The 14,922-nt window shown below is 40.4% G+C and overlaps 2 protein-coding genes across 2 annotated transcripts; both read right to left on the minus strand.

Annotated features, from left to right (window-relative positions):
- Nucleotides 1-196: 196 nt before the first annotated feature.
- On the minus strand, nt 197-7,972 carry LOC110488919 (alcohol dehydrogenase class-3). The gene is made up of 9 exons (XM_036943045.1): nt 7,838-7,972; nt 6,604-6,705; nt 5,831-5,972; nt 3,927-4,014; nt 2,943-3,162; nt 2,391-2,651; nt 876-1,011; nt 552-690; nt 197-416 (listed from the first exon to the last, which is right to left on the minus strand). Exons 1-9 carry the CDS (start codon nt 7,853-7,855, stop codon nt 392-394), a joined length of 1,131 nt encoding a protein of 376 aa, XP_036798940.1. The 5' UTR covers nt 7,856-7,972; the 3' UTR covers nt 197-391.
- Nucleotides 7,973-8,587: 615 nt separating this feature from the next.
- LOC110488920 (H/ACA ribonucleoprotein complex subunit 1) lies at nt 8,588-13,785 on the minus strand. The gene is made up of 7 exons (XM_021561387.2): nt 13,629-13,785; nt 10,804-10,996; nt 10,423-10,577; nt 10,174-10,233; nt 9,618-9,738; nt 9,384-9,506; nt 8,588-9,271 (listed from the first exon to the last, which is right to left on the minus strand). Exons 2-7 carry the CDS (start codon nt 10,982-10,984, stop codon nt 9,261-9,263), a joined length of 651 nt encoding a protein of 216 aa, XP_021417062.1. The 5' UTR covers nt 10,985-10,996; nt 13,629-13,785; the 3' UTR covers nt 8,588-9,260.
- Between the last annotated feature and the right edge of the window lie 1,137 nt (nt 13,786-14,922).

The raw sequence follows: 14,922 nt of genomic DNA on the forward strand, positions 1-14,922 counted from the left end.
GCATAAGTAAACCATTTGGTTGTGGAGCTCTGGATGATTGCCAGACTTCAATAGGATTAAATGGTTGAGCTTTAGTCTGGAAAGTCCTTTGTCCAATTTCTGAGTCATCCAGAAAAATATATTTTTTCAAAGTTATAGCCGGTACCTATGGCACATTTCATTTCAAAAACTGTAAAGAAAACACAAGAGAGGACTATTGCTTTTTTTGAAATGTTTTATTGATCCTAATTGACATGGACAGAGCTACATATGTATGCAACTGGACTGGAGAGCTAATTCTGAAAGTTGAATGACATTAAGTGCACAGGGTTAAGTGCTACAGTGTATGAAAGGTGATTGTTTTATAAAGGCCTGAAGGTGAATGTGATGCTCAACATGGCAGGGAGGCACTTCAGAACTTCAAGACGGTACGGATACTGTAAAGGACACATTAAAATACGGTGATTAGCATACAGATTTAAAAGCCTTTAATATACTTTGTGTTGGAAGTATATATTTTTATAAACTAACATCACACTGATGTAATATGATGCAACACCTGATCTATTTACCTCTTTCCAGCATGCATGAGGTCAAAGCCCTCATTGATCTGGTCAAAGGGCAAGGTGTGGGTTACAAACTCATCCACCTTCAGCTTCTTGTTCATGTAGTCAGTCACTAGTTTGGGGACGCTATCCACACTCTTCCAGCCTGGGACAAAGGAACAGGAAAACATAATGGAGGAATCTATGCATTACCTTACTGCATTATCATACTTCCATAAAAAAAAGTCTCATAACTACATATTTATCCAAAACATAGGTGACTTTACAGAGTAAAATACATTTACGTCAAAAAAGGCAAGGTTCCTTATGAAAATCATCCATGACATTAACCTCCAAATGCTGTGCCCCTCCACACACGGCCGGTAACCAGCTGGAACGGACGTGTGGAGATCTCCTGCCCTGCGCCGGCCACCCCGATGATGATGCTCTCGCCCCAGCCTTTGTGGCACGCCTCCAGAGCTGCCCTCTGAAACAACCAATTGACCATCATCAGAAGATTGGATTCCCTAAATACTCATCTGCTTAGCAAAGTGACATGTATTTTGGGGTTGTGGTCCAAGCCTGAAGTATCCCCTACAGTGACCTCTGGTGGTGAAGAGTATAACACCTTCCATAGTGTTGGAGAGTGTCTTTATTTTGTTAGACAACCATAAGAACTGAGGACAATGTACATAACAATAGACAGACACAATACAACAATGCCATGGTGTAGCCTAATACAAAAAGAAATGAGGACAAATTATTGTTAGCTTACATTCCATGGCATATGGAACATTTTGCCCTATAATTACACAGTATATTTGCTTTAATTAACATTGTTCAATAGAACTCTAGTCAACTTAGTCAAATAAATATGCCTAAAGAGTTAACCAACACTCCCACTTTCTTTGATGCTGTTGAATTTTCTGATTTCTAATAGTAAATTGTACATTCATGGATGAATCGGTGTCTTAACAAATTGTTTAAAAAAGGTTGGTTGTTTTGGATATTCATATTTTACCTAGCAGAAAATATGGTGTTGTTAATTGAATACCTATGGACATTGAGGTCACCAAAGATGATAAGCTGAGGGTTAATATGTTGCTTGATGGAGTGATGGGAAAGCCAGCCTTGAACCTGTAGCAGGGACGGCACACAGTTATGTTGTGATTTTCCATCTTCATCTTAACCTTCCATGTGGGGGGTATAGCAGACACCAACTCAGCATACATGACTTGTTTAAATATCCCCATAGGTTCGACACAATGTTCCAAAATCAAGCAACGTTCCATCCTTGTCCACAATGTCATTTAGAAAATAAATGTGTTTTTCAATAAAAGGTTGCCAACAAAGTGGTTGTCCATCAATTTCAATATTTGTGTTGTACCAAATAAGTTGCTGAAGAATTTCCTCAGGGTTTTCACGTAGATAGAATTGTAACTGTAACCATGCTTTTATTGCCTCCTGGAGGAATGGAGATGCACTGCTAAAAATACTGTTGTTTTGGTAGAGAAATCTTTAAGAAAAGGTAGGAGGTTGTGTGTGAAAATCAGAATGTCGCATTTAGTTAATTTAGCTGAAATCCAGTTTGGATTGGAATATAGTTTCTGTATCCAGGACACCCTCAAGGTCACATCCAGGGCTTTTAAATTAGTCAGTTTTAGCCCACCCTTTTGAAATCAGTAATATATTTTATAAAAATATTCTCAGTTTTATTGTTCCATACAAATATAAAATATTTTCTGTTCATATCGTTTGAAAAAAGTATTCTCTGGTGAAGGAAGAGACATAAGATAATTGAATTGAGAGATAGCAAAATAATTTATTAATGTGACATTATTCACTTTATTAAATGGACAGTCTTACCATAATAGCCACGTTGCCGATGCATTCAAAGGAGTAGTCCACCCCCCCGTCGGTCATCTCCACCAGCACCTCCTGGATGGGCTTGCTGTGGTCCTTGGGGTTCACCAACTCGGTGGCCCCAAACTCTTTGCCCTTGTCAAACTTGTCTGGGTTTATGTCCACGCCGATTATCCTGGTCGCCCCGGCAACCTTGCAGCCCATGATGACGGCAAGGCCGATGGCGCCCAGGCCGAAAATGGCACAAGTGGAGCCAGGCTCAACCTGGAGGTAGGTTGGGAACGCAAGAGTTACAGAATGGCTTTTGTCAGTAAAACAATGTCATACAATTTTAGTGTCTGATGTGTGTTATTATGATCATTGCCTATTCATTTGCTTTCCTAAATTTGAAACCAGTGGACATATTAACTAAGTATTTGCATGAGTGGAAAGTTAATTTACAGAGGATAGAAAACAAAGTGATACAACCAAATGACACAAAGCTGTAACTCATGGCTTGTGCTTTCCACTTCTAGACTAGGTACTTTGTTTTGCAGCCTGGCGTCTCCCACCAACCTTGGCAGTGTTGAGGGCAGCTCCGTAGCCCGTGGAGATGCCGCAGCCCAGCAAGCACACCTTGTCCAGGGGAGCCTTCTCATCCACCTTGGCCACCGATATGTCGGCCACCACTGTGTACTCAGAGAAGGTGCTGGTCCCCATGAAGTGGAACAGCTGCTTGCCCTTGCAGGTGAACCGCGAGGTGTTGTCAGGCATCAGACCCCGGCCTTGGGTCATTCTGGAGAGGGGGCGAATGATTATCAGTAACAGCCAGTTGCAATAGTATAATGCACACGGTGCAATTTCGAAATTGGGTAGTACATCATCTGTTGATCTTGTCATGTTAGTCATTGCATAGCTTAGAGGGCTAATTATAACTTGTCCGAAATGTCCAGATCAACTGGCCCATGTCAGCTAACCTTGTTTTATTTAGTTTTTTTAGCCCACAGATATTGTAGCAATTGTCACCCAAATATCACATGAATACACATTAGACGTGGAAAAAAAAGAACTTTGCGCCCCCATGACAAAACACGTAGAATTGCAGGAAACAAGCTTTAAACCTGCAAAATTCTCTCCACCAATAGGGGGGTAAACTGTTTCTGTCATGGGCTTGTGCCCATAGAAATAGACGTGGTGTGTGCGCACGCGCGCAGGATGTTCCCCAATGCTGAATGGGGGCCCCCCCCGAGTGAAACATTTTTGTCAACTATTTCAGGGGCTATTTCAGACCTCTGCCTGACAGAATTTGGTTTAAGTTGCAATGTTGGTGTTCGCAACACTGGTTACTTCTTCGCCCGCACAGCAGCTATTTCAATCCCAAGACTGGAGTAGCATACGGTCCTATTATATCTGAGATTATTCTAACTGTCATTACAGATATGCTCAGTCCTTCACTGCCTACCTGGCTGACTTTGAAAATAGAATGAGCTTGTCCTCAACCTTCCAAGCTATAATGGACTCATCCTGCACTATTGACAGGCCAGATTCCCTTCTAGTTACCTGATCTTCCCGCAGAGGTTGGTCTTGGGGTTTTTGCAGAATTTGCACTCACCACACTGCGGCACATACAATGGGATGACGGTGTCACCTAGGAGATAAAAATGACTTTTAGTGATTTCATTCAAACATAATTTAATTCCAGCCCAGTACCTAAACATCTGATTCGACTGATCATCCGATTCAACTGATCAAGTCCTGGTATTAGTTGATTCTGGCATGTTAGTTCTGGCCTAAAATAAAATATCATGTATTGTCACATACACCAGATACAGAGCCTTCAGAAAGTATTCGCAGCCCTTGACTTTTTCCACATTTTGTTGTGTTACAGCCTGAATTTAAAAGGAAATACATGTAGATTTTGTGTCACTGGCTTAGACACACACACACACACACACACACAATACCCCATCATGTCAAAATGGAAATATGTTTTTCGACATGTTTACAAGCTAGCAAAAATGAAAAGATGAAATGTATTGAGTAAATAAGTATTCAACCCTTAGTTATGGCAAGCCTAAATAAGTTCAGGAATAAAAATGTGCTTAACAAGTCACATAATAAGGTGCAAGGACTCATAATAATATTGTTTAACTTGATTTTTGAATGACTACCTCATCTCTGTACCCAACACATACAGATAATTGTAAAATCCCTCAGCCGAGCAGTGAATTTCAAACACAGATTCAGCCACAAAGACCAGGTAGGTTTTCCAATGCCTCGCAAAGAAGGGCACTTTTTGGTAGATGGGTAAACATTTTAAAAGGAAACATTGAATATCCCTTTGAGCATGGTTAAGTTATTAATTACACTTCAGATGGTGTATCTATACACCCAGTCACTACAAAGATACAGGCGTCCTCTAACTCAGTTGCCGGAGAGGAAAGAAACCGCTCAGGGATTTCACCAGAAAGCCAACGGTGACTTTAAAACAGTTACAGAGTTTAATGGCTATGATAGTTTTCTCCTAAGGATGGATCAACAACATTGCAGTTACTCCACACTACTAATCTAAATAGAGTGAAAAGGAAGCCTATACATAATAAATATATTCCAAAACATGCATCCTGTTTGCAAAAAGGCACTAAAGTAACACTACAAAAATGTGGCAAAGAAATATTTGTTCTGAATACAAAGCGTTATACTTGGGGCAAGTCCAAGAAAACACATCACAGAGTACCACTCTTCATATTTTCAAGCATGGTGGTGGCTGCATCATGTTATGGGTATGCTCGTTATCGGCGAAGTACTAGGGAGTTGTTTTAGCATAAAGCCAGGTTTTCCTCTAAGATGTTGCCTGTGCTTAGCTCTATTCCGTTTATCTTTATGCTAAAACAACTCTTTCCAACAGACACTAGGAGACAAATTCATCTTTCAGCAGGACAAGATCTTAAAACACACGGACAAATATAAAATGGAGTTTGTTACCAAGACTACATTGATTGTTCCTGAGTGGACAAGTTACAGTTTTGACTTAAATCAGCTTGAAAATCTATAGCAAGACTTGAAAATGGCTGTCTAGCAATGATCAACAACCAACTTGACAGAGCTTAAAATACTTTTTTGAAAAATAATGTACAATCCAGGTGTGCAAAGCTTTTAGAGATTTACCCAGAAAGACCCACTGTTAAATCCATTTTTAATTCAGGCTGTAACACAACAAAATGTGGAATGAGTCAAGGGGTATGAATACACTATAGGTGCAGTGAAATGTGTTGTTGACAGGGTCAGCCATAGTAGTATGGCGCCCCGGTGCAAATTAGGGTTAAGTGTCTTTCTCAAGTACACAGACAGATTTTTCACCTTGTCGGCTCGGGAATTTGAACCAGCGACCTTTCGGTTACTGGTCCAATGCTCTAACCGCTGTTTTAGGGATAATACATTTGTTGATATTCACAGTCCCTCACCTGGTTTGAACTTGGTGACTCCCTCTCCTACGCTTTCGACTGTCCCGGCACCCTCATGACCCAGGATGACAGGGAAAAGTCCCTCAGGGTCGCTGCCACTCAAGGTGAAGGCATCTGTGTGACAAACCCCTGTCGCAAAGACCTGAAAGACAACATTGCCATTAGTTAATTCATCCATCACACCCAGTAGGCTATGAAGGACGTGTGCCAACTAGCCTAAAACATCCCTAATTGTTGAACCACATCTCAACCCACCAGGACTATTCCCTACAGTACAATACCAACAACTGCACCTGCTATGTTGATCATAGAAACTATCACATGGTTGTCTAAATGGTGCAAGACAGGCGGCTAGCTATTAGAGGAATGTGGTAAAATGCTTATAGAGTATACCATAAATGACGCTCTCTAGTCTAAACACTGGGCCAGATAGGCCCTGTTGAACATATTCCAAAGATGACTTCCTCACAGCTGGCCCACTGAATCTATTTGGGCCGGGAGACAGGGAAACACAAGCAGCTCCCCACGGTATTCCAGCTGCTGAACAGTTCATCCCTGTCTAAGAGCAGCCTGCATCAAACAGTATGTTATGTTTTACAGAGCGAGTGCTCACTGACATGGTTCTAGGAATATATATTGTATCACACACACAAACCAAAGATACAGCCGTCTACTACAGGATGAGGTTGTTGGTTATGTTGTTGCTGGACATGTAATGCAAGTACAATACGAGTGCATTAGTCTTAGACATCTTTGGCAAAGGGAAGGGTTACCTTGATGCGCACTTCGTTGGCCTTTGGTGGGGCCACCTCCACCTCCTCAATGGACAGAGGTTTCCCAGCCTCCCAAGCTACTGCTGCCTTGCACTTGATCACCTGGAAGAGAGAAGCTCAATGTGTCAACAGTCAACTTCATACACAGAAAATATGAATTTGGAAGATTGATTGGGGTCTGTGGTGAGTGCAGTTGAAGAGAGGAGGGTGGTCAGTGATAGAAGATGGAATGTGCAGTGACTGGGCCTCTTAGCAGTTGGATGGACTTTAATCTGTAGTCTAGAGCCAGGCCTACTAAAGCCAGTATACAATCTCTAGTTTAATCTGGAGGGGACTGGTTCAAACATGAGACAACTTGAAACAGCAATGAACCGTTTGTGATTCTAGCTGATGTTACCGTCCCGAGGCAAAAAGAAGTGGTCTCTACTACACTCTATTTTAGTTATGGTCACAAAAATACCCATAATAAATTGTAGTATACTGAACAAAAATATAAATGCAACAAGGAACAATTTCATTGGTTTTACTGAGTTACAGTTCATATAAGGAAATCAGTCAATTGAAATAAAATCATTAGGCCATAACCTATTAAAATATACTTTATATTTAAGGTTTTTCAAAGTAGCCACCCTTTGCCTTGATGACAGCTTTTCACACTCTTGGCATTCTCTCAACTAGCTTCATGAGGTAGTCAGTGATGTGCACACCGATGAACTTGAAGCTTGAATCAGGCCTAACACTGTTTTGTCGTCAGAAAACTTGATGACTGAGTTGGAGACGTGAATCGTCATATTGAACGTCTACTGTAAATCCATATTATGGTTCAATTGCGGGCTATCTTCGGGTGCTGAAATCAAGTTTTTCATAACTTAATTGTATGTGACATCGGAGATCCAGTCCGCCCACAACTCCATCGTAAATAGTGGAGTTAAGTCGGCTATTGCCTACCTAGATTAATTCAAAGCCCATGACCCCTCTAATTGCATAACGGTAGTTTAACTTGATTCACATCCGCTTAAAATGAAACAGACTAACTTCACAATGTTTATTTGAATCTCTCGCTGACTATACGTGGAACTTCTACGGCCAGGTCAATGTACATTCAAAATATGTCTTTGCGAGCAAAATACACGCTTTAATGTCGTTTCAACGGCACAAATGTTAACATTGCACATTTTAAAAGCGCAAAATGTAAACGTATACAATGTTGATTTTTCATATACTTTGAGCTTACCTTCCCAGCTGCCTCCATGTTCTTTCTTCGGCACGAGAGAAAGGGTTGGTTGCAGTGGCAGTTCAAGAACTACCGTCTCGACCAATCAGGATAGGTGTTGGCGTCCATGACGATGTGTTCCATGATTTGTGGAAACCCATGAAATCCTCAGCCAACCGCATATGCAGTGAATGCACACGATCCTGGCATTTATTGGAGGGTATTATCCAATTATAGCAAACCTTATTATACAGTAGATCACACTGTCCATTTGTGAAGGGGTGTTCTTGAACCAGCAACCATGTAGGTTTATGGGGGGGGGGGGGGGGACGATGACTACCCACCTAGCTGCGCCAAAAAAGCCTTGGCCTCTCTACAGATAGTACTCACATAAAGGGCATCATGCACACAAACTGAACATGGATATCGACCCCTGAAGTGAGGCATTGACATTTGACACCGCAATGTAATTTCCTCACTGTGGAGTATATCTCATCTGTTGACCACACAGCTATTATTACAGCAAGGAGAAGGATCTCACAAGATTAGACACATTACAGCTTGATATGGGACACCAATAAGAATGACAAATGTATGACGAAGACATAAATTATCACATTTAACCCACACAAACAGCTAACTAATTTCAAAGATGAATAATTTGCCTTTGCAGAGAACTGCTGGACTATTTGCTTTCGGCAGTGGTACTAGCAACCTTTCGGTACATGACCAGTTGACAAAAGGTGTTGAAACAAACAAAATCACCCTGAATTTGAAGGAGGTATTGTTCCAATTCCAGAACACTTGTTTATTTTTGCATGAGCAAAAAAATAAGACATTAAGTTATATGTCCAAATAAAAACAGGAGAAACTTCTACAGAATACTATTTAATCAAAGGCTTTTCTTTACACAAGGTGCCAGTACTCTAACCACATTAGATTTCTGGGGTAAATACAATATTTTCCACTGATTGTAATGAATACTAATGTCCATCATATCTTCCACTTACCAAACCAAGCCTTATATGTCTTATAAAATTCCAGGTATTATCCATTTCTGTCTCTTATCAACATTGCACTCCAACATGAAAGCTCTCAATCATATTCAACAGTATAACACCGTGACACATCCAAATGCACCCCCAAACCATCCATTGTGAACAATGTTGAAGAGTTGCAAAAACTGGGACATTAATGATACTATTCCCTGTGACAGCAGAGTGCTTTCAAGGTTCATTAAATAAAAAGCCATTAATTCACACATTCATCATAGATTGGTATACAAAAACAAAACAAATTGATAATTGAGCAGTATAAAAAGATGAAATGTTCATTCTCCATGGCAAGTCCAACAGAGCCAAGCTCCAGCATCGCATTGCACTGATTTGCTTCCTGTAGGGATTGACACTTGGTGAGGATCCCACGGGGCATACAGTGTTTGTCATCATCTGCCACCTGGATGACAGAAAAAGGCATCAATACCACAGGAACACACATCATGAAATCTAAAAACAGCAAACTGTCTATTCACAGTCACTTGGATTCCTTTTCCAGGATTTGGACTCACCTCTGAATCCTCGTCCGCCTCCGCCTCCTCTTCCTCTGAATCCTCCTCCTCCCCGCCCACCACCGAAGCCTCCTCTTCCAAATCCACCACGGTCACCACCACCCCTGCCACCACGGAATCCACCTGGGAGGACAAATGTATTTTGTTTGAATATCAATTGACTAACATTCCTCCACTTTTAATCACAAGAGAAAAAACACCCATGGGGCTGAGCGGTTGGCATTTCACTCTTACCTCCGCGGGGACCTCCTCTTCCACCTCTACCTCCTCTGCCTCCCCTTGGGGGACCCTTCTCACCCGGGGGTCTGGGAAGAAACCTCTGTAGTGGTAGGAGTTTCATTGGGTCTACGTAGAACTGTGGACCAGAATATGCTGTTACACAATACAGGTCAAGACATTTCTATGCAATAACTAAAGCAGATTTATGGTCAATCCAGTGTCCATGGCGCAAAGGTTCCACAGGGGAATTATGATAGAACTGTGGCAAAAACAGAAGTACACATTGGCTGTGCAGAGGGGTTGCACTGAGCTCCTGCTAAAAAAAAATAAACAAAGATTTGTGAATCCGTGTTTGATTCACAGATGATGATTGGTTGACAGGAGAGTTGAGAGGTATTTCTGTAATTTCTGTTCCAAAAAGCATGAGAAGCATGAATGCACTGCCCGTCACAAAGCTCCTCATTCTCAGATAACCCCACGGATGCCAGATTGGGTATCATAGACAAGAAAGAAAGTACTTAAGCAACTACTGGTCAAGCTCTGCTACATTTAACAAACTGATATCGCTTACCTTCTGTAATTTTTTGAACGAGGAAGCCTTCATATTATCAGAGAGTTTGACAGAGAAATACTGTAGCTTTAGGTTAAGGGGCCAACCAGTGTCACAAATGACATGAAATTCAGTGTTAAACAGTAGAAAAAGTATCATAGCATGCAACTTTTTACATTGAGATTAGTATTTTGTATCACTGAAGAATGTAATGATATAAACCAACCACAAATACGATACAGGTTAGACAACAAAACATTGAAAGGATACAAAGTCACGTAGCTGACCGAAGATTTCATCCACCTTCCCGATCTGCTCCTTGTTTTCCAAGTACACAGGGGCGTTGAAGTAGGGAACTTTGTTCTCCTCCGTTACACACTTGCACACAATTTCATCCTCACAGGGGTGCATAAACTCCCCTAGTGCTGGAGGAAAGAGCAAGGACATATGGTCAGTACAGAAAAAATCATGGATCATCACCTGCAAGTAAACCCACGACAACAGAGGTTGCAACGCCTGGCAGACAACATGGACATTAATAGACAACTGGAGTAAATTCAGGATGCCAAGCATCAACAATGCCCCCTGCATCACGAGAAAGTGTTTAATCAATATGGGTGCATCATCACATTGCCAAATCAGTCATCTTACCAACAACATATTCTGGAGGGCCATAGTCCTGGAAGCCTCCTCGTCCACCTCGGAAACCACCGCCGCCACCTCGACCCCCATATCCTCCACCACCACCACCACCGTATCCTCCTCTTCCCCCTCCACCACGGTTGAATCCGCCACCACGGCCACCTCTTCCACCACCTCCTCGGAAAGACATGTTCTTGTACGCCTGTGATAGATAGATGATTTAGCTAAGTGGCATTGCAACAATTCCTTGCATTTCATTCTCAAAGACAAGATATGTTTTTCAAACAATGTCAGCAATAAACTTTTCCAAATGCCTGGCTATTTCAATGCCATAATAAAACTAGCTAGCTATGCCAGTGTTTCTAAAATGGGGTCCCATTAAGGTACTGCAGGGGGTCTTGCAGCCAGATGTCAAAATATTTTGTTTTAAAAAATCTACATTTTTAAATGAATTAATAAAAAAACATTTTTCAGTTTTTAAATGAATATTTATATGAACATATTACATTTTGTCCAAGGGATTCATTTTCACCTTGCTGGCTCCGTAATTCTAACCAACGACCTAACAATACAATGTATTGTTCCACGAAAAGTGTGCTTTTTGCATCCTTTGATAAGCAGAAATTGTGCACCAATATTGAACTTGAAAAGCCTGTTATATTAAATTAAGTACCCTTTAATATAGACCACATGGAAAACGTTTTTACAAATTGGGGAATAAAGCCTTGCTAAAGTGCCAAAACTCAGCATTTTGACTAGCGGACTAAACACCACCTCCATCGTGAAGGAAGTTTATGATGAATTTCCCCAACAGAGTGGAGCAGAGACCAGGCTTTGTGGAATCTAGCTTCTACTACATTGATTCTCCCAAGGTCAATACTTAAATCCGTATCTTTTCAATAAAACGTTAATGAAATACAAGCCCCAACTTTTTGCTAACTTCTGTTCCTCAAAGATGGCAACTCGGTGTGAATGTGCATGTGTCTATTGAATCTCCAATGTTTGAAAATGAAACCTAGGCTATGAAATGATTGTAATATGTAAAAACACTATGATTTCACTCTCTCTCTCGTTATTTTTCAGTATCTCTGTAGAGAAAATATGCCAAGTGAATAAAGTTATGCGCCAAATTTAGTGTTTGGCGCATAACTTGATAAAAAAGCCGTTCTTCATAGAATTATATTTTCACATTTCATTATTTGTCCTGAAGAGGACACTCTTTGCATGGCTATAAGCCTATGTTGCTTTTGCCCTCTACTGCAAGACTGGACACTATACCAACAATGCAACTATATACACATCAGTCAGAGAGGTGAGTGCTGAATAGATAGAAGCTTGCCAGGTCATGTTGGGTGAGGTGATAAACAATGGATGCGACGCCCAAAAGTAAAGCAAGTGCTGTGCTAAGAACATGCACCGTTACAGCGGTGAAGCCCGCAAAATCTGGTGTCTTACATTATCTTTTTTGCAAAGGGTATTCCTCAAGCTCAGTAATTAAAATGTTTTGGGAGACAAAAAAACACAGCAGGTTACAAAGCATCACTTCGTAGCTATGTTTTGATGCTTGTGATGTCATTGGTCAGGGACTGGTCCAAATTCACATTTTGCCACCATCTAGCCTGCTAACTAGCTGTGAGTGTACTTGATGCCGTTCACTTAGGGTTAGTGCTAAATACCAATACATTGAAAATGTGTCCTGTGTCGTTGTTTTCAAGGTGGCTGATATGAGGCAGTTCAGTCTTCAGAGCCGTGAAAGTGTTTTTGCTGGAATCAGTGCAGTATCTCCTCCTTTCACTAGAGTAACACATTTTCTATTTTAAAAGACTGTCATACCGGTGACCCCAAATTTTATGTTGTGCTTACATTGTTAATTCCTCTAATTTATTTAATCAGGTTTATGAGGGTTTTTTTTAATTTATTTTTTATTCCAGATATTTGTATTATTATATTAGCAGATATCGGTTATTGGTTAATATTTTCACTCGGATCCAAAAGTCCCATGTCAGTCGTGCTCTAGTTTTCATACGGTGAAACTATTCCTTATAAAAAAAATATATAATAGAAACATTTTAGATCAAACTCAAATCATAGAGTAAAAGCAGGTGAGCTGATTCTATGTTTCGCCATTTGCTTGTGAAAAACTGAGCAGGCAGAGCATAACAAATCAACCCCGAACCCTAGATAAAGTAGAAATGTGTAGTATTATGGCAGGACTAGCTTTAACGCTGCAACAACAAAGCTCGCTGACAAGGGACAAAAATGCCAGAAAATAGTTTGAAAACTCTAAACTCTCCGATGCAAAGAGTTCCTTCCAAGGCCCGAGACTTGGTTCATCCAGCCATGCACTGCTAACGTTATAGTAAAACTACAGTACTTGTATGCTATGTTTTCCTCTCTCAAGTTGTGTTCTGATTATGAGGGGGTCCCTGATAAATTTATAACAAATGGGGTCCCCAGCCCCAAAAAGGGTTGAGAACCCCTGCGCTAACTACGTAACTTAGCTAAGGTAAGCTTAGGTAAGTTAGCTAATTAATTGACCTGATCGATGCATTATATCACGTTTCCGACTGATACCAGTACAGTGACTTGTAATGGCTGTAACATTTTCATTGATATTAACAAATCAAGCTACTACTGTTACACTGCAAATTTACAGAAGGGATCAATAGAACAAGCTAGCTAACAGTTAACTCGACTTAGCTAGGGTTAGCCAACATGGATTTCTTATTTACAACAAATCAAAATACTATCACGTTATGCTTTGCTGAGCACATTGTGGTAGCCTCTTGCAACTGATGAAATAGAAAAAATATATATTTGAAAAACATAGTTACCTTCGTAGAACAAATAAGATCAGCTGCCGGAGCGAATTGTGCTAAAAACTATTTCCACGGGATGCAAACGCATGTGGCTTTTTTGTGGCGCTGTAAATCAAAACCTGAACTGAAGCACTAGTTACCACAGCCACAAAGTTAAATTGTCTATATCGTAAAAAGGAATGTAAACAAAAATTAGTTTTTTGGTCTTAATTTAAGATTAATGTTAGGCATACGGTTAGCAGTGTGGTTAGGTTTAAAATCTGATTTTAATCAAATAAAATGTAGGAATGGGCGGGGGTTTTGACTTTGTGGCTGAGGTAACTAGCGACCATACTGAAAAACAGAAAACTTAAACTATCGTAAAACTTAGACTGTCGTAAAACAAATGTGCTTAATTCACTCTGAGGAAATGCTCACAACACATGCACGAATTGATACCAAAAAGAAAGGCTCACAACACTGGAATTGCTACCAAGTTAACAATACTTTTGATACATAAATCTATACTTTACATAGAGTAGGCTAATTTAAATAAGACTGTTTCACAATAATGCTTAAAAAAAAAGACATTGTTGTACAACTGCAATTTTGTACAGCTCTGGTGGTCCAGAGCGTTACATGCATCTTGACCCTCAAGCCACGTGTAACAACCTGTACCAGAGCTATCGTGTGTAATGTGTACATGTTTGACATATTTATATTCATCTGCCTACTTGTTGATGTGCATTTCCTCTCTACTCACATCTAGAAGAAGCCATAATTAATATTGAGGGCCAGGTAAGCAATGACGTGTCTGTCTTGTTAGGGTCAGATCGACATTTACAGAATGGTTACCTGGAGGATTTTTTTTCCTTCTCAATTTCAGTCATGGGAGGATTTAGTATTATTTTAATAGGGGACGAGGGGCGGCAGTGTTTTAGAATTACGTTCTTATTAGGCTATGTATCGATGTGTGCCTGATGCCGCCCAGCGTCCCTGATTATCCGATGGGGACTCAATATCATGTTCACCTGTAGGCTATTAAGTGTGGTCTCAATCAAATGATCCATAGCCTATAGCCTACGAAGTGCATGCTTTGAGAAGCACAGAGCAAAGTTATATTTCGAAGATAGCTGCTGGGATGGTATAAATACAACTAGGCTGCATGAACTCAAATTTAATTTCTCACATGCGCCGAATACAACTGGTACAACTGAATACAACCAACAATGCCGTTTTAAGGAAAATAAGTGTTAAGTAAAAAATAGATGTTAAAAATAACAAATAAATAAAGAGCAGCAGTAAAATAACAGTAGCGAGTCTACATACA

Source organism: Oncorhynchus mykiss, chromosome 14 (assembly GCF_013265735.2).
Source record: "Oncorhynchus mykiss isolate Arlee chromosome 14, USDA_OmykA_1.1, whole genome shotgun sequence".
Lineage (NCBI taxonomy): Eukaryota > Metazoa > Chordata > Actinopteri > Salmoniformes > Salmonidae > Oncorhynchus > Oncorhynchus mykiss.